General features: G+C 35.8%; 2 protein-coding genes across 2 annotated transcripts; both read left to right on the forward strand.

Moving 5' to 3' along the window:
- Positions 1-4,449: 4,449 nt before the first annotated feature.
- Positions 4,450-5,397, forward strand: LOC134361284 (olfactory receptor 5AP2-like). Its single transcript, XM_063076322.1, has one exon. It carries the CDS (start codon positions 4,456-4,458, stop codon positions 5,395-5,397), a length of 942 nt encoding a protein of 313 aa, XP_062932392.1. The 5' UTR covers positions 4,450-4,455.
- Positions 5,398-10,811: 5,414 nt separating this feature from the next.
- On the forward strand, positions 10,812-18,759 carry LOC134391805 (olfactory receptor 5AP2-like). Its single transcript, XM_063115733.1, has 3 exons — positions 10,812-10,823; positions 12,411-13,307; positions 18,694-18,759. Exons 1-3 carry the CDS (start codon positions 10,812-10,814, stop codon positions 18,757-18,759), a joined length of 975 nt encoding a protein of 324 aa, XP_062971803.1.
- The last annotated feature ends 6,650 nt before the right edge of the window (positions 18,760-25,409 follow it).

Below are 25,409 nucleotides of genomic sequence, written 5' to 3' on the forward strand. Positions count from 1 at the left end.
CCCAGTGGTTTTATTCTCCCACTGTTATTATTGAAAGTCTTTACACTCTGTATTCTTTACGACTGACCTCTGAATGCCATGTGATCTTTCTTCCAACCTCCACCCATACTTCAACTGCACAAACTGTAATCTCATTTAGTTTATCACAGTCTGTTCCCATATAACAACTAAATAACACTTAGATGAATAAGGATTATTCATTTATTTCTTAAATAAATCTTGATTGCTTGCCAGGTATCTTCCAGACTCTGCAATGATAGGAGCCTTCTGTATCTTTCTTCCAAGGTTCCAACAGGAAAAAAAAAAAAAAAAAGTAAGGTGTTAAGACTTAAACAAAATAATGCAACTATTTCTTGTCTGAATTGCTAGAGATAAAACATTACATCTTTTTCAGTGTCTGTCCCTCATAGACAGATTAATTACGGTGTCTTCTCAAAGTAGCTGAAATATGTCAGATATTCAGCAATTTGTTTTTGACTCTGTCTCTTGTATGAAAGATATGTTTGGGCAGTGAGCAACTAGTAAGTCTCAATTTAGGCTACATAGATATATAACTATTTCTTACTCTGGAGAGTGGGGAAGTGTGCCAGGGTGAGGAAAGCTCCTATTTATTGGTTTTCTCTCTCTATATATTATTGGTTATATATATATACATTATATATATATATAGTGTGTGTGTGTGTGTATAGGATTCAGCAGCAGTTCACATTCATTAATTTATTTTATCTTCAGTGTCACCCTCTGAGGTAGGCATTAGACATGAAAAAGCTAAGACACAGAGAGATTTAGGGAAATACCCAAAGCCGCACAATTGGTGAGCCACAGAGCCAGGACTTCAAGCCAAGAGAGCCCTTGGCTACCTCCCCGAGTCTCCTGCCTCCCTGTGTCTCCTCCACTCACTTCCTCATCATGATACAGGTGGCATAACTTCTTAGATGCACACCGAGACCTTACAGAAGGAGGGGCAGGGGTAGAGCTAACATGCCATTTTGTGGCTTCTTTTGATTCTCCCAAGGGGATCAAACCTCCAGCTTTCAGGAGCGACACAAGAGGGATATTTAATGGTGGTTAGGAATATGGAACTCAAAGTGTATTCTCCACTGGGCCCAGGTGTCCTAAGGGTAAAGGAGAGAAATAGGAAAGAGACCTGTGATTTCTTGATCTTCAGAGGGGAAAAGCAGGTAGATTACAGTGATGTAACATGAGGGATACAGCCCACAAGGACCTTAGAACAGGAAATATATTCTATTTAAAATAAATTAGGATGCTTACTTCAGAGGCTATTCTAAAGACTCTACAATTAGGAGTAACTACAAATTGTATTTCAGCTACACCAAAATGACATACTCCATATTTAGAAATGTACTTTATCCTATTATAATAAATTAAGATAATTATCTTTGAGGAAAAGTTAAATAAAGAAAGACTCAAACTGCTGAATGCACAGTAACTCCCTTATCACAGGTAAGGTGTAAAGGGTTTCAGTTTTCTTATTTCTGTAATGGATGGTCTCTAAAGTTCATTCCAGCTATGCCTCCTACTTAAACCGGGAGAATTAGAGTGAGTGCCTTCTCTAAGAAGGACTTATATTTTGGGGGTTTCTGCTTTTATTTTTTTATTTTATTTTTTATTTTTGGTGAATTAAGGCATTGAACAGGAACAAACAAAAGGATCAAATAGAAGTTAAGCAGTTTCAAAAGGTAAGAAAAAGATATAAAGTGTTCTGCCCATTTAATTTACTGCCCTGAAGAATAATTCACAATCTGGCTAATTTTCTCAGTCAACCATAAAACCCAAGTTTGAGAGCACTCAGTGGTTAAGAAAGTATGTTAAATAAATGCTATGTCCATTTTTATTGTCACAAGATTTATAAGTCATAGGAGAAATATAAGCAGCAGTAAATATGATTTTTGAGGCCTGTTTTAAGCGCCACGAATATCTCAGAAAACCTCACCATTATTTGTAGAAACTCTTAAAAGTTTAAAACCCAGATCAAGCATCTCTGTACTGGAAGGTTGACTGAAAAATCTCAACAGGGTGAGGGGGAATAGTGTAGAAAAGCAGAAAATGTATTTGCCAGAGTACATTTTGGCAGAAACATGTGATTAATATCAAAGATGTAAAACAAATGGCAGTTTGCCAATAATGTAAATTTAATGATTGTGAGCTCTAAGAAAGACAATTTTTGCCCATTGTAATTGTATTTCCTCTTTAGGAGATATATGGCTCTTTAATGTAATTAAATGTATTCTAGGCTATTAACAAATCTCCGAGAATTACAGTATCAAGTACTCTGTGTATTAGCACTCACATCTGTTATTGACAAGCTCATTCTATATAACCTCAAATGTAAAGAGATTGAGAGTTATATTAGCTGGGTATGAATTTGGACTTCATTAGTCTAACTCTGTGATTCTGGTGAAGTTAATTATTTGTATCTCACATTTCCCATCTGCAAAATAAGGAATAATAACACTGCCCATTCCACAGGATCTAAATAATACAGGCAAAACACTTAAAACTGTGCTTGTAGGGATAGGAGATCCTCAGCAGATTTGAGTACTTGTTAATACTTGTTATTTTGTACTCATGATTACTTTCTTTGTAAGTTTAACACATCTGAATAAATATATTCTTTTCACTATTTCTGTTACAATAATATTGTCAAGGAAACTTTTTGTTTGGGAATGAGAGAAAAAAGATCCATTTCTTCTATTTCATTCCTTCTGGAGATGCTGTTCTTTGAATTCCAAACATTGAGATCACTCCAGGGAAGACCACTGAATCTGTACATCTCTGCCAGTGACATAAAGAGACAGGCAAAGTGATGTTGAGAAACAGCAAAAATCTGGCACTGAGGGACCTATATTCTAGGCCAGGAGCTTACCACTGATTAGCTGAGAACCCCCCACACTTTCTTCCTCTCATCCAACAAAAATAATCTTTGTAATACCGTTGGGGTATTACCTGCTTATCTCTTTCACTGATTTGTGGTAAGGATCATATAAGTTACTGGTGCAGTGACTTGAAAGTGTTATGGAACTTTATCAAAATGTCAGGTTTTATTGTTGGTTAGGATATTGAGCCCCTAATACATTTATCATGTATTTGATTGCAATGAAAACCAGATGGAGCTGAGCACACATAGGTGATTCTGTGTATGGCACTGTCTGTGAGAAGGGAACCCCCTCCTGCCCACCCTTTCCTTTAGCTCTGCTCACTAGATTCTTTATCTACAATGCAAGCCAAGGTATTTTGTAACTTTGGCTCCATGGTTTAATTTGAAACAGTATCAAAAAACTTCCTTCTGTGAGTTATAAAAGATTTAGCACTTTCTCTTACCTTCTGAGCTATATTTCTATGGCTAGCCTAGTACAGTTTGATCTACTGTTCAATAATCTGAGGTCATGAAAGGGGTGGGGGATTTGAATGGAAGTAGAAAATATTTCACTTTTTCTGTTGTCTAAACTTTTATTTGGAAGATCTAGTCTGCCTGGAGTCTATTCTGGGTTTTCTTTTTTCCTTTTTCTTTTTTTCCTACATTTGACTTCATTGTATCTTGCAAGGGATGAATATTATTTCCATTTAGATTGTTTTGTGTTGAATTATTTTCCCGATTCAGTATGGTGGCTGGAAAATTCCGTGTGTGACTTCTGCTGTTTTCTGGTTCTCTTGTGATCCTGTGAATCTGAGTGTTAGGGGTTTCATTGCCTTGTCTAGTTCAGTCATTTTCATTAGGGATGTCTACTCTTTCTTACAATCTAATTCTTTAAATATTGGGGTGAATTATTGAAAATTCTTTATATTTAACTGACCCTTTTTTCCTCTGTAGATGATGATTCTGGGAAATTGGGGTGGGGTTTGAACCACACTGGATACATGTAATATCCTCTATTTGTTTCCTTGACCATACATTTTTAAAGCCCCCACCCCCCACCCTCCTTGTAGGGAGATTCAACTGTTTTCTTTCTTTGGCACTGTTGATTATGTTTGTTAATGTTCAATATTTTTCATTCATTTCACTAGTACTGAGGTAAAATAATCAGTGACTTGAATTCATTGTTTTCTTCCCCAGAATTTATATGCTAAAACATGAATTAATTTATTTATCATTACAAATATATTTATTATTATAAATAATAAAGACAATCGCATCCTAAGAACACATTCTTGTAATTATTCAATGAACAGTTGATGCCAGAAGTGATTGTAGTTAATGGATACTAAAGCACTTGCCCCAAGGTCATTAGTAGGTGGCATACCTAGCCCTCAGATATAAGTTTTTGACTTGACCTCAAAGCCAACACACTTTTTATGATGCTTTTCAATTTTTACTCTTTTGTTAGTGTTAGCATTTATGTGTCAGAAAAATATATTTATAGCTCTATCATGTATTCATCTGGCTAAATGCTATGTTCCAACTTCTCTCTTACTGCAGCTCAAGTGATTACATACATGACACAGGCCCAAGGCAGAAATCAAACAAAAGTGACAGAATTTATCCTCTTAGGACTCTTGGACAATCCAGATTTGCAAGGTATCCTCTTTGCATTGTTTTTATCAGTCTACATGGCAACCATGCTGGGTAATTTGGGGATGATCATATTGATTAAGATGGATCCCTGTCTCCACACCCCAATGTACTTCTTTCTCAGCAGCCTCTCCTTTGTTGATGCCTCTTACTCTTCTTCTGTCACTCCTAAGATGTTGGTGAATCTCATGGATGACAATAAGGCCATTTCTTTCAGTGGATGTGCTGCCCAGTTCTACTTCTTTGGCTCCTTCCTGGAGACTGAATGCTTCTTGTTGTCCATGATGGCATATGACCGCTATGCAGCCATTTGGAACCCCCTGCTCTACCCAGTTCTCATGTCTGGGAGAATTTGCTTCTTGCTAGTACCTACCTCATTCCTAGCAGGCTTTGGGAATGCAGCCATACACACAGGGATGACTTTCAGGTTATCCTTTTGCAGCTCTAATAGGATCAATCATTTCTACTGTGACACACCACCCCTGCTCAAACTCTCTTGCTCTGATTCTCACATCAATGTCATTGTGATCATGGCTTCCTCCAGTTTTAATGTCATCAGCTGTGTTATGATTATTTTCCTTTCCTACCTGTGTATCCTCATTACCATCTTGACGATGCCTTCATTAGAGGGCTGGCACAAAGCCTTCTCCACCTGTGCCTCCCACCTCACAGCTGTCACCATATTCTTTGGGACAATTCTCTTCATGTACTTGCGCCCTTCATCTAGCTACTCAATGGAGCAGGACAAGATTGTCTCTGTCATTTATACAATTGTGATTCCCATGCTAAATCCCCTCATCTACAGTTTGAAGAACAAGGATGTGAAAGAGGCCCTAAAGAAGATCTTACAGAAGAACATACTGTAAAGCTATGTGACCCATTATCTTGTCACATGGAAGAAAGTATATTTTCATATTAATTATATTATCTGATTGCTTAAGCTTTTTCTCTGTGTTAAAGATGATATAAATTGAAGTGTATTTCCTAATGTCCTAATATCTTAAATATGTGTATGTGGACCCATCTGATGAATCAAAACAGTGGATGAAGGTGGTGTCTGATAAAGTATCAGAGCACTTGGGTTTGGCTTACCCGGTTTAAGTTTAAATTTCAATATGTAGCTTTTTATTATATATACTATCTCAGTTTTACTATAAATACACAGGTGACAGCCAATTGTGTGCAAGACATTTGTGAGCATTCTCAGGAACAATACCTGTATTGTGAAGAAAGCAGAATTGGGGAGAAAAAGTCAAATTGGAATGAAATTGCAGCAGAGGATTCAGCCAATCCCACATGGAGCTCTGGAGCTGAGAAGACATGACCCAATTTTTGAAAAAAGGATGAATGGCCAGTTTTGGATGTGGGTTAGCCACTTTCTTGGGCAAAGCAATTCCTTTCAGCAGGGGAAATTCCAAGAGTGGGAGTCAGCTGTCAACTGTCAGCTGCCTCTACAGCAGGAAGCTGGGGAAATAAATGCTTCAACTCCGAGAAGTGAATCTGGGTGTTGTGCCACAGAATCCACAGTAAAAAATTACACTACTCCACTGGCATGGATGTCAAGAGTACCAAATAAGATACGTGAAGGAGTCTGATCAGGTACTATAATATCTTGGGACACACAGCAAAAATGGAGAAATATTTTATTGACTTTTGATTTACTTGGAATATTTTGATGGTAGTAGTCAATGTACTGTAACTTCGTATCTCTACTCCTCACAAGGTTTTATATAGTTTTCAATAACCATTTGTCAAATGAAATTATCTATTGCTTATTGTCATGGGGTGGGGCACTACCAATGTTGGAATAAGGACATGATGAGATGGCATGTTGAAGGAGGTCTAAGTACTGATTTGGTAATGAACAGGCAAATGTCTAGTCTCCGTTTCTTTTCATCCCACCATGTGCTGCAGACCTTGAGGGAAAGCATGTGTTTTGCATGCACCAACTGAGGCCACCGCCTCCCTGAAAAATTAGTGAGAGACCACAAAGGAGTTATCTCATCCTGACCGCCTTGAACTGTCCTATCGTTTCTCCATTACTTTCACGTTCAACTGTTAAGAAAGATTTATCTCAAAGACACCCTGAACTGTATCATGACTTGCAATCTTCTCCACTTTTCCTTTTATTCTAGTTCATCTACTCTAATATTCATCCTTTAACTTCTTTGTACTCACCAGTCTAAGGAAAGTGACACTGTATCATTATTCATCACTACTCTTCTGTTCACATTTTATTCATTGCACGGCTGAGATTCCATAGTCCATCATATAACGACTCACCGTTGATCATTCTCAATCCCGTGGCTACACTTTCCCTCCATTCTACTCATCTGGGCTAAATACCAACTTAGTTGAACTTACTTGTTTTTTTGCTGTGTCCACTTAAAATGCTTTGAGCAATTAGAGTAAACCCCTAAGCACTCTACTCTCTGTTGCTGATAATTCCTCGTACTTAATCTTCCCAAACATAAACAATAAGATATAATCACCCCCCATCTCACTACGTTTAAATCTTTATAAATGAGAATTGTGGCTACAAGAGACAGGGAAGGGAAGTGGAGAGGGAGGATAGGGAAAGATTGGTTAACTGATACAGTACTACAGCTAGATAGGAAGAATCAGTTCTAGTATTCAATAAGTAGTCATAGGCACCTATAATTAATAGCCATTTATTGTATATTTTCAAATGGCTAGAAGAGAGGAGGTAAAATGTCCTCATCACAAAGAAATGATAAATGATTGCAGTGGTGCAGATTCTAATTACCCTGATTTGATCACCACACAGTGTATACATGTATCAAAATATTACTCTGTAACCAATAAATAAGTACAATTATTATGTGTCAATTAAAAGTAAAATTAAATAAATCTTTGTACATATATACTCTTGCTTCCCTCCTCTCATAAATGATAATGTGTCTCTGCTTTTACCTAAGACCAGCTCTTTAACATCTTTGGAGACTTCTGTGGACTTTATTTTTGAAATCATATCTCTACTCTCCTCAAGCATTAATATCACTAACTCTATTTTAATATCCTCATTTGCTTACAGACACTGTCTAGTATCACTCTTCTTAATAATTTCCTCAACTGACAGTCCCATCCAGTTATCAACTGACTTCTCTGCTCCCTTTTACAATTAATCTTTTCAAAAGAACTAACTCTACTTATTGTTCCTGCTTCCTCATATCCCATTTACTTGATAAGATGCTCCAATAGTTTTTCTGCAAAACACTTCTCTACTGAACCTAATCTAGTCCAGGATTCACAAGAACTCAACATTACTGTGTCCAGCAATCACTTTTCTGTCTTACATTTACTTGATGTCTCAGGAGGATTTACCACAACTAATTCCTCCAATGACCTTGATACACTTCCTTCTATTATTATATAATACCTCACTTTTCTGTTTTTCCTTTTGCTTCGTGCCTACTTCTTTTCAGTTAGTTTTCATGGTACTCCCTCCTTCTCTTGCTAGTCTCTAAATCATAGAGCAAAAGTCTTAATTCTTAATATTCGGTTCTCCACTTGTACCCAATTCTTAGGTGATTTAAGAACTCCTCAATAATTTCCAAATCTTTATCTCTAGCCCTGACCTCTCACGTAAGTTTCAGACTCATGCATTAAATTAACAAACTCACATTTGGAGACATAAGGCACATGAAAGAATTAAGAAATTAGTTTTTCCTACTTAGTTATACTCAGACATCTTTAAAATACTACTAGTAAAGACTGTCCCTTAGAATCACAGTGATATGTCACTAGGCTTAAAATATTCCTCTCCATGTTAAGTTACAAATTGAATTTTTTTAAATTTAATTTTATTTTGTCAATACACAATATGGTTGATTATTGTGGCCCATTAATGAAACCTCCCTTCCTCCTGCCTCTCTCCCCTCCCTCCCAACAATCTCATATCTGTTCGCTTGTCATGTCAACTTCAAGGTATTGTAATTGTTTCATTTTCTTCCCTCCCCACCCCATTTATTTATGTATTTATTTATTTATTTTTAGCTCCTACAAATAAGTGAGAAAATGTGATATTTCTCTTTCTGTGCCTGACTCGTTTCACTTAATATAATTCTCTCTAGGTCCATCTATGCCATTGCAAATGGCAGTATTTCATTCTTTTTTATAGCAGACTAGTATTCCATTGTGTAGATATACCACAGTTTCTGTGTCCACTCATCTGATGATTTCTATTATACTTCTTTAGTTTGTGTTCAGAGCAAGAAAATTGGCACCTTTTAATCTTCACTCAGAATTCATTCAAAAACTAGTTTTTAAAAAACTAGTGTGTGGCATGTACTGAAGATATAACAAATAAGAAAACAAAATTTCTTATCTCATCAAAATTATACAAGTATTTAAATGAGGAAGATTTTACTGTCTATATCAAATGTGTTATGCATGCGTGCATGTGTGTGTGCACATGACTATGCATTTGTGCATGCATTTGACATGGATATGAGTGGTGCTTTAAAGAAAAATAAAACAGGCAATTGAAGAGAGAGTATTGGAGTCACAGAAGAGTGCTCTGTGGAAATAAAATTTGAGCAAGGCCTGAATAGGAATAATACCATATGAATGCTTGTGGAAGAGCCTTTTAGGCTTACACACAGTAAACGCAAGGGCTGTGAGACAGGATAGCCTGGTTTGTTAAAGAAATAGTGAGAAGACAAATATATGTGGACAAGAGTGAGAAAACTGAAGGTTGGAAAGAACTGTGATCAGAGAGGTGTTGGGAAGAGAGCAAGACCACATAAGGCCTTAACTTTTTCATATCACCGTGTAACACTTGTCTCCACCAACTCCAGACTGCAAGGTGCATGAAGGAATGGACAAGACTGATTTTGTTTTCTATTCTACCAGTACCGAGGATAGTATCTGATTCATAAAACATAAATACAACGCAATTTGTGGTAGTGGGTATGATGCCAGTATGAATCTAGCACTTACATCATGGGCACGGAGGGTGACAATCAGCTTTGTATCTCATGAATATTCATAATAAATAAATAAATATGTTAAAATAAATAAATAAATAAATAAAATATGGCTAATAAAATTATAAAGAGAAACATAAATAAGTTAATGAATGAAGTACAAGCCATTTTATAATAGGAATGAGTAGGAATCGTATTTTAACTGAAAGCTGGGAATTCGGAGGCAGGGTCTGGTCAGTGCTGTACCATTCAGTTCAATGCTATGCTCAATGGAACCTCAGGATCATGAGATATTTTTTTGTTTTTATCTAAATTCCTAAGTTACTCTCCCGGGTATAAATGGTTTGTTCACTGGGGCAATGAAGTTCAATTACCTCAGTGAGAAATAAAAGCATGATTTAATGTGGATTAGCATATTTCAAACTTTAGATCTTTTTGTGTTCTGCAGAGACTAAATCTCAAGAGAACGATCACAGCCTTAATAAGGCTGATCCTCTGCCTTGGATTCAGAAGCAGCACATTCTACACGTTGTTGAATTAATTGACCATGTATGAATTCTGCCATAGCTGATTTTGTAAAGTCACTTGCAAAATGTTTTAAAGCTGTAAAGCTGACTGTTAGAAACAGAAAACCTGTATTTCTACAAAAACCAATAAATAAAAACCAAAGAAAACTAATAAGCATCACTACTTTCAGTGAATATTTCTTAAAGACAAAAGGTAAGATTATTTAATTTATCTTAAGGTTTTCAGATGCAAGAGGACTTAAAAAAACATTCAAGAAATTAAGACTAAACATCTCAATTTGAGTATGTCTGAAGCAATGAATTTAATGTTATCCACTAAACTATGTACCTGGATGTTTTTAGAAGAGAGATATTTAGGATCCCTCTAAAGTAATGAAAACTTTTATAGAATATTTGACATATCCATATATGTACACACATGGATAAATGTATGCAGGTATATATACATAAATGTGTGTGTGAAAAACAGGGAATTTCAATTAATTCTGTTTATAAAGAATACCAAAACACCTGACATATTTAGTATTCTCTGAAGGGTATCCAATAAAATGATTTTATGCCATTACATGCACAAATTAAGAAATTGATGATTGTTTTTAGCCCTCATCTTGTAGTTTACTTGTGCTTGCTCTATGACATTGAACAAGTCAACTTCTCTGAGTTTAATCCATACTTTTACAAGAATTCTATCTTCATTCAGTTGGTTGTGAATCCATATGTCCATGACAGATGATGAATCCAGTGTCCTTTTGCAATACCTGGCATATGGGGCACCATATATTTCTCTGAATATGAATCTACATTATGTACACATGGTAGGAAAGCAGAGTTACAAAAGCTAAACAAGTGCATATAAATATTCCTGTATACACATGCACACACAGGATCTCACATATCATATAGAATATAATTTCATTTATGTCAATTTATGCATTTATTACATACATAATGTGTGTGTTTATGTGTATATATATATGTGCATTTATAGGAGACTTAAAGAATGGCTGCAAATTTTTGAAAGAGGAATGGTTATAGATAATTTTAGAGATAGGAGGATTAGTTAAAAAGACTATTGCAGTAATCTAAGTGAAAAGATGATGCTGTCTTGGGACTTGGTGGTAGTAATGGCAGTGGTAGGAGGTAGCTGGCTTAGGCCTTTTTAAGGTAGTGCCAACAGAATTGTCTTATGGATTCGTTGTGGAGTATGTGAGCAAGAGAAGAGACAACAATTTGTCTGATATTTATTCGTCTATTTTACTTCATCTGAGCAAATGAAGGTATATAGTTGTCATTGATTTGAGATGGGGAATGCTATGTGTGGAGCAAGCTAGGTGTGGTCACCAGGAATTCAGCTTTGGTTATGAGTTGCTGTTTAATATCCATGTGGAGATGTAAGCAGCTGAATAACAATTCTGGAATTTGGAAAAGGGGTCAGGGTTGAAGATATAAAGTCAGGGATGATAAGTATGTAGATGGTATTTAAAACCATAAAACAGAATAAGATCACCAAGGTAGAGTGTAAATAGAAAAAAGAAGAAGATGAAAAAAGATCTCTGAGTTTCTCCAACATATAGAATCAAGAAGAAGAGAAAAAAGAAAAGAATGAGAAGGAGGAACCCATGTGATAGGTGGAAAGCTCAGGGAATCTGATGTCCTGGAAGACTAGAGGAAAACGTCTTTCAAGGAAGTAATAAGCAATCAACGATGTCAAATGCTATTGACAGATCAATAAAGATAAGGCCTCAGAATTCACCAGTGGATTTAGCAACATAAAGATCAGTGACAAATGATAACAGCAGTTTCCATGGAGTGATGGAAGGAAAGCGTGACTAGAGTAGGCTAGAGTAGAAAATGAGAAATGCAGAATTTGATACAGCAAGTTTATTTAACTCTGTCAGTATATTTAATCACCGGGGGGCTGCTGGTTAAAACAGTAGGATCAAAGGAAGAAGAGAGAAAAATTGGGAGGTAGAGTAGGACACAGACAAGTAGGAGTCAGTCCTCAAAGGTCTCACACACACCCATACACATAGTTATTTTTAAATAAAATAGAATACTGAGCTTACTTAAGGAATCTTTTCTTCTTCAATAAGAAAATAAAGAGTTGTAATGCACATGTTCTTAGAATATTTTAGAAGTAATGTTACAACAGAGAATGAACCATTTGATTTTCTGGTAACTTTTTGTGTAATTTATTTCGTTTTTTTTTTTTTTCTTTTTTTGTAAAATAAAATTAATTGTGTATATTTGAGATTTACAACATAATGTTATGGCATCCATATAGATAGGTGGATACATATAGATAATGCAATGGTTACTATAGTCAAGCAGACTAACATATCTATTTTGGTTTCTTTATTATCCCAGCAAATTAATCATCTATTCGGAGACAAAGATATGAAAAACCACACAACAGTGACTGAATTTATTCTCCTGGGATTCCGGGATCACCCAGAACTACAGTGCCTTCTTTTTGTGGCTTTCCTAATTGTCTATATGATCACTGTTGTTGGAAATCTTGGCATGATCCTATTAATCAGAATTGACTCACATCTCCACACTCCAATGTACTTTTTCCTCAGTAACTTGTCTCTTGTTGACTTCTGTTATTCTTCTGCTATTGCCCCTAATATGCTAGTAAATTTCTGGATGGAGAACCCAGTTATTTCATTTAATGAATGTGCCACTCAATTCTTGTTTTTTGGTTCCTTTGCCGGCACCGAGGGCTTTCTGTTGGCTGTGATGGCCTATGATCGTTATGTGGCCATCTGCAAGCCTCTCCTTTACACAGTCATGATGTCCCCCCATCTCAATGTCCTCCTGGTGCTGGCCACATATTTGGCAGGCTTTATAAATGCTGCCATTCACACTGGCCTCACCTTTCGCCTATCTTTCTGCTACTCAAACATCATCAATCACTTTTTTTGTGACACTCCACCACTCCTGAAACTCTCCTGTTCTGACACTCATGTCAATGAGATTGTCATTTTTATTTTTGCCAGTTTTAATGAACTGAGCTGTCTCCTGACGATTCTTATTTCATATCTCTACATCCTTGCTGCCATCTTGAAAATCCATTCTTCAGAAGGGAGGCACAAAGCCTTTTCCACCTGTGCTTCCCACTTGATGGTGGTTACCATCTTCTTTGGGACAATCCTGTTCACGTATCTGCGCCCTAGCTCCAGCTACTCAATGGACCAAGACAAAGTGGTATCTGTGTTTTACACAGTGGTGATCCCAATGTTAAATCCTCTCATCTATAGTCTAAGAAACAAGGAGGTCAAATCTTCCCTGGGTAAAATTTTTAAAACAACCTCCTTTTACTTCTCTACTTAGAATCATCAAACCACGGGATTTCAGGAGTCTAAAGGAATTTAGAAATGACCAAATCCACCTCCATTTCCCCTCTCTCCATTTCATTCTGTCATGAGGCTTTTTTGTTATAATAAAGTTGAACCAAATGTTCTAAGCATCATGGAGACTATGGTCACTCTGTATAAATCCTACTTATTCTACTGAACTCAAATGCTAAAAGTTAACCAAATATCACATCTCAACACTTTGTTCTTAGGTATAAAACCCAATTAAGAAAAAGTGGCTGAGATAGAGGAAGACTGAGTGGAAAAGGAATAATTCCATCTCCTTCCATGTGTGATGGCTCCTGATTAGATGGTGATTGAACTGCCAGAGGATAGGTGATAAAGGAGTAAGCTGAGCCAGAATATGTAACAAAACGAGACTTGGAGACTGTCTTGCCCCTATCAAACCACAGAGAAATATGAGAATTAAATCCTGAGAGAATTGCTGAAGTCAAGTGCTCCTAACCTAGCCAAGAAATTTAGACTGCTAAGGGAATAATGGGGAACAAACTACAGAATAACTAAAAGGAAAAGCCACAGAGTAAGAACTCCCAGGGTTATGGGATGGAAGTTTCTGGGGATAGCAAAGATGTATTCTGCATAATTCTCTAATATAAAGTGTCAAATTTTTTGATGTTTGCATGGATTAGCAGTTTAGTCTTAAATAACTAAGGCAAGATGAGCATTCTTTCTCTATGCCTTGGTAAATAACCACACATATCTATTTTATTGCTAGTTGCAGTTTGATTTGGATGTATTCAAAGCTCAGTTGATTTGACTAATATTTTAACTGTAATATCTTCCCATTAGGGCTGGAATTTTTTACAGATAGTGACCACAGACATGAGAACAATATGTGTCTTCGACTGGTGGGGATTGGGTAAAATATAGTTTGTATAATCCTAGTATACGCCTTTCATCAAAAGACAAATTGTCACCCAAATAGAGAAATAGCCACTTAAAAGTGGCTAAAAAATAATTTTGCTTTCAGTTATAGCTTATTATTTTTGGTGAGAGATTGAACCAAAACATTGTAACTGTATCCTCATTTATACTGCTTTTCAGGAATTGTATATTAAAAGTATACATAATTTTCTTGTTCAAGAGATGGTTTTGCCCATCTCACCATACTTTTTCTGGAAAAACCTTTATATTTCAAGACACAGCACAAATATTACCTCTCTTGTCCTTCAAAAAAAAAAAAAGACAGTTTCCCATGGCCAGTCCTGTGATTCTGTTGATACTGTAACTGTAATCAACTCAGCCACAGAAACTAGTCACAATGATACAGTGCAATGTATCCTAAAATAGTCTGAGACCTCTGTGAGAAATGAAATCTATTCATATACAATTTATGCCTTCATAGTAGGCTATCAGTGAAAGTTTAAGTTAATTCAAACAACATGGGCCTGGAATTAGGACTTAGTCTCAGTATAACCAGGACTGTCTCTCTCTCTCTCTTTCTCATTTCCACTCCTTTAAAAAAAATAATTGTACATTTTTATGGGGTATAGTTTGTTGTTTTAATAATGCATATATTGTATAATGACCAAATCAGAATAATTAGCATATCTGTCACCTAAACATTTATAATTTCTTTGTGGTTATGAGATCTTCTTTTCTAGGTATCCTGAAATATGCAATTTTATTAGCTATAGTCACCCTACAGCACCAGGGTTCATTCTCCCTATCTGACTGTAACTTTGTAAATTTGTACCCATTAAACAAACTCTCCTCTTCCTTCCTGCCCCTCCTCTCCTTCCCTGTCTCTGGTAACCACTATTCTACTCCCTAGTTCTTCTTTTTTCTTTATTTTTTCATAATTGACCAATGATAATTGCATATATTTATGGAGTACAAAGTAATATTTGATTACATTTCTACAAAGTGCAATAATCACATCAGAGTATTTAGCATATCCATCCCTTCAAACATTTGTTACCTCTTTGTGTTGGAAACATTCAAAACCCTCTCAATTAACTACTCAAAGTTATGCAGTAATTTGTCGTTGACTGCATTTTCCCTGTATTGCTGTACAACACTAGATAATATTATTCCTATCTTTCTACAATTTAGTATCCACTGACTACCATCTCCTCATCCTATCTCCTTCCCCCCTACCAGTTTCTGATAAGCACTTTTCTACTCCTCTACTTTTTTAAGATAAAATTTTGGTTTCCACATATGAGTGAGAAAATGTGGTATTTCTATTTCTGGTTTATTTCACTTAATGTAATTTATTCCAAGCTCATCTATATTGTTGTGGATGACACAATTTCATTTTTTGTTTTTTATGGCTAAGTAGTATTAGTATTCCATTGGCTAAATGTACATTTTATTTAACCAATCATCTGTTGATGGACATTTAGGTTGGTTCCAAACCATGGCTATTGTGAATGGGGCTGCTACAAACATGGGAGTGCAGGTATCCCTTCAACTTGTTGATTTCCTTTCTTTTGGATATATAGCAGTAGTGTGATTGCTGGATTGTGTAGTAGTTCTATCTGTAGTTGTTTGAGAAACCTCCATACTGTTTTCCATAATGTCCATACTAATTTACATTCCCACCAACAATGTGTGTAAGTGTTCCCCTTTATGCACATTCTTTCCAGCATGTTCTGTCTGTTTGATAATAGCCATCCTAGCTGGGGAGAAATGATGTCTCACTGTGGTTTTGATTTGCATTTCTTTGATGATTAGTGATGTTGGGCAATCTTTCATATACCTGTTGGCAATCTGTGCATCTTCTTTGAGAAATGTCTATTCAACTCCTTTGCCCATTTTTTAAATTGCATGATTTGTTTTTTTACTATTGAGTTGTTTGAGTTCCTTGTATGTTCTGGATATTAATCTCTTGTCAAATATCTAGTTTGGAAATATTTTCTCCCATTCAGCAGGTTGTGTCTTCACTCTGTTGGTTGTTTCCTTGGCTGTGCAGAAACTTTTTAGTTTCATATAATCCCATTTGTTTATTTTTACTTTGGTTGCCTGTGCTTTTGAAGTTTTATTCATAAAACCTTTGCTCAATCCTATGTCCTGAAGTGTTTCCCCTTTGTTTTCTTCTAGAAATTTTATAGTTTCAGGTCTTACATTTAAGTCTTTAATTCATTTTGAGTTGATTTTAGTATATGGTGAGATAGAGGTCTAGTTTCATTCTTTTGAATATGGATCTCCAACTTAACCAGCACCATTTACTGAAGAGACTGTCCTTTCACCAATGTATGTTCTTGGTTCCTTTGTTAAAAATCAGTTGATTGTAGGTATGTGGATTCTGGATTCTCTGTTCTTTTCCATTGGTATATGTGTCTGCCAGTACCATGTTGTTTTTACATTATAGCTTTGTAGTATATTTTGAAGTCAGGTAGTCAGGTAATATAATTCCTCCAGCTTTATCTTATTTTATGTTTTTGCTCAGGATTGCTCTGGCTATTAGGGGTCCTTAGTTGTTCCATATGAATGTGAGGATTGTTTTTTCTATTTCTGTGAAGGATGCCATTGATATTTTGATGGGGATTGTGTTGAATCTGTAGATCACTTTATTTCTTTCTCTTGCCTAATTGCTCTGCTTAGATCTTCAGATACTATGTTACATAGGAGTTGTGAAAGTGGGCATCCTTATCTTGTTCCAGTTCCTAAAGCAAAAGCTTTCAGCTTTCCCCCATTAAAAATGATGTTAACTGCAGGTTTTTCATATATTTCTTTTATTCTGTTGAGATCCTTTCCTTCTATGACTAATTTGTTGAGAGTCTTTATCATGAATGGATGTTGAATTTTGTCACATGCTTTTTCTGCATTTATTGAGATGATCATATGGCTTTTGTCATTCATTTTGTCATTGTGGTATATCACATTTATTGATTTATTGTGTATGTTAAACCATCCTTGTAACCCTGGGATGAATCGCACTTGATCTTGGTGTACAGTCTTTTTGATGTGCTGTTGAATAGTGTTTGCTAAAATTTTGTTGAGAATTTTTGCATCTATGTGCCTCAAGAGTATTGGCTTAAACTTTTCTTTTTTTTATGTGTCTTGGTGTGATTTTGTTATCAGGGTGACACTGGCCTCATAGAATAAGTTTGGTAAAATGGCATTTGTGATGGTTAATTCTGGGTGTCAACTTGATTAGATTAAGGAATGCTGAGAAACCCGGTAAAGCTATCTTTTTAGGTGTGTCCATGAGGGTGTTTCCAGATGATATTAGCATGGGAGTCTGAGTGGACTTGGTGGGAATGATCTGCCCTTAATATGGGCTGGAACCATCTAATTCATTGGGGGCCCAGAGAGAACAAAAAATGGAGAAAAAAGGCGAAGCTCTATATTTGTTGGAGTCAGGATGGGATGCACTCTTCTCTCCTGTCTGTGGACATCAGAGCTCAAGACACTTCAGCTTTGGGGTTCCAGAACTTACACCAAGGACACCATTGGCTTCCCTGGTTTTGAGGCCTTCAGACTTAGACTGAGAGACAATTCCTGCATCCAGTTTGCAGATGGCCTCTTATGGGACTTCTCTTCACAGTTGTATGAACTAATTCCCCTAATAAATCTCCTGTAACTTATCCTATTGATTCGGTCTCTCTGGAGAACCCTGATTAATACGGCCTTTGTTTTTCTCCTCTCTCTATGCTGCCATAGGGATCTCATCAATCTCCTGCTGCACTCCGATCCTTTCCCACAGATGCTTCTGTCAATATTTCACTGTCTGTTCGTTGTTGTGGCCCTTTTTTTTCTTTTCTGTGGAAAGAAGGTGCACCAGGCATAATCAGCCTTCTTGTTCTGCCTCCTGACTCCTCATTTCCATTCTCATAATATGTATTAGTCTGTTCTCTTCCACAGACATGTCCAATGATGTCTGGTCTTTACATACTTTCAGGACACTCATGTTATATGCAAGTCTGCTTCTTTTTAGAAAGGACTCCTATTGCCTGAAATGGCTCAGATATCTAGAATATTTATATGTGTATATGATATGTGTGTATTTTTGTATGTATGTGTATGCTGGTGGTAGGGATGGGGTCATGAATTACCAGAAGAAATCTTGCTCACAGTAACTATGATGGTTCACTATTCATTTATTCAGTAAAATTACATTCCTTGCCACCCACAGTTCCTTTCATCAACAAACTCTTAATCTAAAAAGTGATGTTTTATGCTATTTAGATCCCAAAAAGAATGTTAAAATTACTGTTAACTATTAGTAGATGAATTAGGTGTTTCTCAAAATGATGCCATTTGCGGGATCCTTTTCTCAAACATACCTGCAACAATGCCTATCACTGTGCATAGAATTCTGATGACACAAAAATACAAGTATGGCCACTGTATTTCACACATTAGGTGCACAAATACTTAATATTTTATTGAAAGTGATTCATTTGAGATTGCTTTTCACATAGTGAAATGGTCAGCATTCCCCTATGAGAAGTATAATAGTCACTATATTTTGTTTTACTAAACCTACTGATTGCCTACTTATTCTAATATATTCAAAAATAAAACCCAGAATTCAGAAGCATTTTAGTATGCAAATAATAGTTACACACAAATATTTGGATTAAACTAGCAGACAGATCCTCCTTATGTCATGGAAGATCAGGAAAAAATCAGGTCATAAGGCATGACAAGATATGACTTTTAGGCTAAAACCTTGAAAAGCAGTTCTTGCTTATTTGGATTTTTTATAGTTCCTAGACGTGAAGGCTTCATGTGTTTTCTCCTTTCTGCTTTTGTAATACTGCCTAATGAACATATAAACATCACTTTTACTTATTACATGATCATGAAGTGTACCTGATTGTCAAGAAATATGTAATCTGTGTGATAGGTAGGATTTAGGCAAACAATTTTCCCATCATCTCGGGTAAAGTCTTCTGGGGATCCTATCTCCATAGAGAAAGACCATAAGTGTTTGCCCTGATCATCTCTATTTACTACTTAAAAATCTCTGTCTAGCAATTTCCCTTTCTTTTCTTCCTCATCTTTCTTTTTTTTCTTTTTCTTTCTTTCATTTTTTTTTTAAATACAAACTTCCTTAACAAAGAAGAGAAAAGAGATAAACTAGTTAGCTTTTGGAATATTCTAATTGAACCAGTTGTTTTATAAAAATTTCCTAGATGAAGAATGGGTTTGAGGAACACCTTTGTCTTCAGTATTTAAGCTATTGACCTGTTGACATAAAGAGCCCTGATAACATTGTGCCTCTACTTTCCACTTTTTCTTTTTTAAATCATTGCCTCAGAATTAAACATTCAGTGAATAATTTGGTCTGCTTATACTGAGGACAGCAAAATATACATTTAAATCAAATTTGTGCAAGTGAATTTACTTACTTAAAATTAGTAAGTCCAGCAATCCCAATCCCACTTCTGAGGATATACCCAAAAGAATGGAAATCATCATATCAAAGGGATACCTGCATTCCCATGTTCATTGCAGTTCTGTTTACAGTAGCCAAGGCATGGAACCAACCTAAATGTCCATTGATGGATAATTGGATAAGGAAACTGTGGTACATATACATCATGGGATACTACTCCGCCATAAAGAAGAATGAAATTCTCCCATTTGTAACAGCATGGATAAGCTTGGAGAAACTTATGTTGAGTGAAATAAGCAAAGTACAGGGGAATAAGTACCATGTGTACCCACTCATAAATGGGAGCTAAGAGAGAAAGAATGAAGGAAGGAAGACCACAGTGGTGTGTTGGACTTGCAGAGAGAGAGAGCAGACCTAGGGATACAAAGTGGAGTGGGGGAAAGGGGGATGGAGAGGCAGGTCAGAGATAATTGGGTGGGGGATATGGGGTATAATTGCAATTTGTGGTAATGAGTATGCTGTCAGTATGGATCTGGCCTTCACGTCTTGGGCACAAGGGGTGACAATCAGCATTGTACCCAATGAATATTCGTTACCAATAAAAAAAAATCTCATTTTGATCGTGCTAATAAAAAAATTAGGGCTGTTTATATTTTTATCAGTCAATTGTAGGGGTCTTTATAAATTTTGAATACAAATCCTTTGTCAGAATTACATAATGTGAATATTCTTCCTAGTCTGTGGCTTATCTTTTATTATCTTAACATTATTTGAAAAAGTGCATATTTTTAAATGTGATGACAGAAATTTTTATTGCTTCCTTCAAAGTCCTGGAAATATTTATTCTTTTTTGTGAATGAGAACTTGTAGATTTAACATTTATATTTAGGCCTATGATTACCATCTAATTAGTTTTGGAATCTTGGGTTTTCTGTTATAAAGGAGTTGAAATTAAATTTCTCTATGCAGTTACACAATTGAACCAACAGCATTCCCATTAAAATACCTTTGTATCGTGTTTTCAGAAATCTATTATCTGTTTATGTGAGTGAATACATTTCTGGACTCTATTCTGTAACCATTAATATATTTGGTATACTAATACCCCTATGTTGTTTTTAGTAATATAATTTCGTAGTAACTCTCACATTTAGGTAGTAGAAATTATCAAATGTTTTTTTCTTCTTTCAAAATGGTTGTGGCTAATCTAAGTATTTTTATAACAATATGCACATACTTTAGAACAAGATCATCAATTTCTAAAAATATAAACCTGTAGAAATTTTGATGGGACTTGCGTTGAAACTAGTGATTAGTTTAAGAAGAATTGATACCTCGACAATATTGTACATTCCAATCCACAAATGAGATACAACTTTCTACTATCTTAATCTTGTTATATTTTTTTCTGCAGTTTTGTGGTTTTCAGTGTGTATTTTCTGCAAACTTTTTATTATATTTTATGTCTAAGTAGTTTTTGATTTTGATGTTATTGTAAATGGTATTTTAAAATTTTTATTTCCAATCGTGTGTTGTTTTTACACAATTTTGTATATTGACCTTATAATCATGAGATGTTTAAAAATATGCACTTAATTTCTTTGCATGTTTTAAAAAATAGATTCTATGTAAACTACTATGCCACCCATGACTAACTCAATTTTCTTTCTTTCTTTTCAATTAATATGACTTTATTACATAGGCTAGTTGTATTAGTCCATTTCTGTGGCTTATAACAAAGTACCTGGAACAGGGTGATTTATAGGAAAATGAGACTTATTTGCTTACTGTTTCTGAGGCTGGGAATTCCAAAGTCCCTCTGTTAACCCAGGGGTCTTACATTGCAAGATGGTAGAGGCAGTGAGAGCAGAGAGCAGAGAGGGAGGGAGGGAGGGAGAGAAGGAGGGAGAGAGGGAGAGAAAGAGAGAGAGAGAGAGAGAGAGGGGGGTGGGGGAGAGAGAGACGGAGAGAGAGGGGGGGAGAGAGAGAGAGAGAGAGTAACCTCCTCATTCACTGTCCTTTAAAGCCCTCCAAACTACACCCATGGCCACCATTTTTAATCCATTCACTAAGGCATGTTCCTATAATTTAATCACCTTTTCAAGGCCCCACCTTTCAATTATCATTATAGGACTTTCCATCCTTAACAGTTACAATGGGGGTTAAGCTTCTAATATATGTAATTTGGGGGACACAATTCAATCAATCCGTAACACTAGTCCTTCCAATACAATATCGAACCCACTGATGTGGTTAGAACATATGCATCCTTCCAAATTCATGTTCAAACTTAATCACCGGTGCAACAGTTTTTTTTAAATTGATTATGCATATTCATGGGGGGGCGAAGCTAACTGTAATCACCTGTGCCCAAGGTGTGATGATCATATTAATATTATTAGAATGCTCATTACCACAAATTGCAATCATTCCCAGTGTTCCCCACTCAATTATTCCCCAGCCACCATCCTCCTGCTACCCCTTCCTGCCCTCAGCAACCCTAGGTCTGCTCTCTCTGGCAAGTCCAAGGCACCACTGTGGTGTTTCTTTCCTTCGTACTTTCTCTCTTAGCTCCCAGTTATGAGTGAAGACATGGCAATATTTTTCCTTCTGTGCTTGGCTTATTTCACTTAACATATTTGTCTTCAAGGTCATCCATGTTGCCACAAATGGCAGAATTTCATTCTTCCTTATGACTGAGTAGTATTCCACAGTGTATATATTCCACATTTTCCTTATGCAGTCATCCATTGATGGATATTTAGGTTGGTTCCATATCTCAGCTATTGTAAGTAGAGCTGTGATGAGTATGGGAGGGGAGGTATCCCTTCAACAGGATGATTTCCATTCCTTTGGGTATATACCTGGAAGTAGGATTGCTAGATCATATGGTAGATGTATCTGTAGTTGTTTGAGAAATCTCTGTACTGTTTTCTACAATGGTTGTACGAATTTACAGTCCCACCAACAGTGTAGAAGTGTCCCCTTCTCTCCACATCCTCACCAGCTTTTGTTATTCTTAGTCTTTTTTATTACAGCCAGACTAACTGGGGTGAGATTACATCTCAGTGTGGTTTTAATTTACATTTCTCTAATGATTAGTGATGTTGAGTATCTTTTCTAAGTGCCTTTCAGCCATTTGTGAGTCTTTGAAAAATGTCTATACAGATCCTTTTTCCTTTTTAAAATTGGGTTACTTTCTTTTTTTTTTTTTTTGCTGTGTAGTTGCTTGAGTTTTTTGTTTACTCTGGATATTAATCCCTTGTCAGATGCATAGTTTACAAATAATTTCTCCCATTCTGTAGGTTGTCTTTTCATTTTATTGATTGTTTCCTTTGCTGTGCAGTGCCTTTTTGTTTGATGCAATTCCATTTACGTATTTTTTCTTTTGCTGCTTGTGCTTTTGGGCTCTTACATAAAGTCTTTGCCCAGTCCTACTTCTTTAAATGTTTCTTCTATCTGTTCCCTTAGAGGTTTTACCATTTCAGGTCTTATACTTAAGTCTTTAATCCATTTTGAGTTTATTTTGGTATATGGTGAGAGGTGCAGATCTAGTTTCATTCTTCTGCATATGGGTATCCGATTTTCCCAGCATGATTTATTGAAGAGGTAGTCTTTTCCCCAGTGGATGTTCTTGTTTCCTTTGTCAAATATCAGCTGACTGCAAGTCTGTGAGATGGTTTCTGGGTTCTCCATTCTGCTTCATTGGTCCAAATGTAAATTTTTATGCCATTTCCATGCTGTTTTGGTTACTAAAGCTTTGTAGTATAATTTGAAGTCAGGTAGTGTTATGCCTCCAGTGTTATTTATTTATTTATTTTTGGTCAGGATGGCTTTGGCTATTCAGGGTCTTTTGTTGTTAAATATGAATGTCAGGATTGTTTTTTTGTATTTTTGTGAAGAATGTAGTTGGTATTTTGGTGGGGATCACATTGCATCTGTAGGTCACTTTGGCCCTCACCAATACTTCCACTTCCTTACATTGATTGTGTCTCACTTGTGCTCTCCACACAATTTTAAACCTTTCCTCTTCTCAAGTCTTTCACCTACCACACCTTCCTATCCCTTACTCTCATTAGATCATTTCTCCAAAGTGTTTATAGAAAAAACTGAAGACTTTTAATGGGAATTCTTTTGTCTACCCATATTATCCTCCTTCTTTATTGTTGAAAGTGATGGCTAATTTTTCTATCTGTGCTAAAGTCTTCTTGCCAAGCTTTGTAAGTAGGAATTTTGGCCTCAAAGGAGAATCAGGCTCCCTAAAGCATCAAAAATAAATTTATGCCCTTGAGGAACAAAGAATGTTTTAATTAGTTCTTTAGAATTTTTTTATTCCACTCTAGGGAGTATACCTAAGAAATACATTATAAATTTTCCCCCATTTGTATTTACAAAATATGGTGAGTCAGCCTTTACAGGTAGGTCATTTTCTAATTTGTTTACTGAAAATGCATCTTGTTTCTGTGTGATTAGTATCCCATTGATGTGGGAAAAATCATCAATTGTATGGGACTTTTCTGTTTATATGTTAATATTTCATTGATTTTCTAAATAATTCATCACTATAAGCAAGCATTTATGATGTATATGTAAGACCCACATAAACAATGGCCTTAGGGTGCAATTCTTGAGGAGTAATTTTTACAATCATATATTAACACAAAGAACTGAAAGAGTAGCTTTAGATATATGTTTGTACATTTAAATATGATTCCTGCTTACCCAAACAATTATTTTCATGTGTGGGCTAATGGCACACACACCAAAAAAATGAGAACAAAAAATGCACACTCTCTTCCAGATACTTCCATCATTTATTTAACTTTCAAATGCCCCCTTCTCAGAAAGGTCTCCTCTGGCCTCCTAAAAGCATCCTACCATCATTTTTCTTCACAGTACTTGCTTTTATCTGACAATATATTATATGTTTATATGTTTGATCTATGTTCCCACTACTCTACAATGTGTGCTGTTTGAGGATGGAGAATTTGTTCACTGCTGTAACCCTATAACCTAGAAAAGAAAAGAAGAGAAAAAAAAAAAACCATCAAGTTTTGCAGTATACATGAATAAATGTGTGGATAAATCTACAAAGCAGAAAGTATAATTCTTGATTTTGTATCTTTTTAACAACATATGAGATAGGATTCACAAACTCAATGTTCTCTGAAAATATGGGGTTTAAGTGGCAATGCTGTACTGAATGTGCACCGTCTGTTTTGGATCTGAAACAATAGGATATGGAGGCCTTGGATATCTGACCTCTTTCAACTGTTCATTTAAATGTTGGAAATGACACGTTGATGTTATTTCTTATGTTCTTACTTTTGCCTTTTTTTATTTAGAAAGTTTGAAAAAAATGCAAAGTGTGGAGATACCTAAAAAGACAAATGTAAATGTATGAATGCACGTAAAAATGCAAGTATATATTTATTTCTATAAGGATGCAAGTGTCAGAGAAAAAAGAGGCAAAGAGTGTGAGAAAGAGAGAGTGTGTGTAGGTGCATTTGAGATATATAGAAAAAGAAAGATAGAGACAGATAGTTCAGAGATATAGGGTGAAAACGTTATATAGAAATTATGATGCATCTATTGAAAAGAGAAGAGTACCTGTCCCATAGATGAATAGATGAAGGAGTGAATGATGAAATGGATAGAATATATGCAGAATCTGGATTAGACAAAACTGCTCACATTCTTTGTCATTTTCACTTTTCAAGGAATAAGAAA

This window comes from Cynocephalus volans, chromosome 12, assembly GCF_027409185.1.
Source record: "Cynocephalus volans isolate mCynVol1 chromosome 12, mCynVol1.pri, whole genome shotgun sequence".
Lineage (NCBI taxonomy): Eukaryota > Metazoa > Chordata > Mammalia > Dermoptera > Cynocephalidae > Cynocephalus > Cynocephalus volans.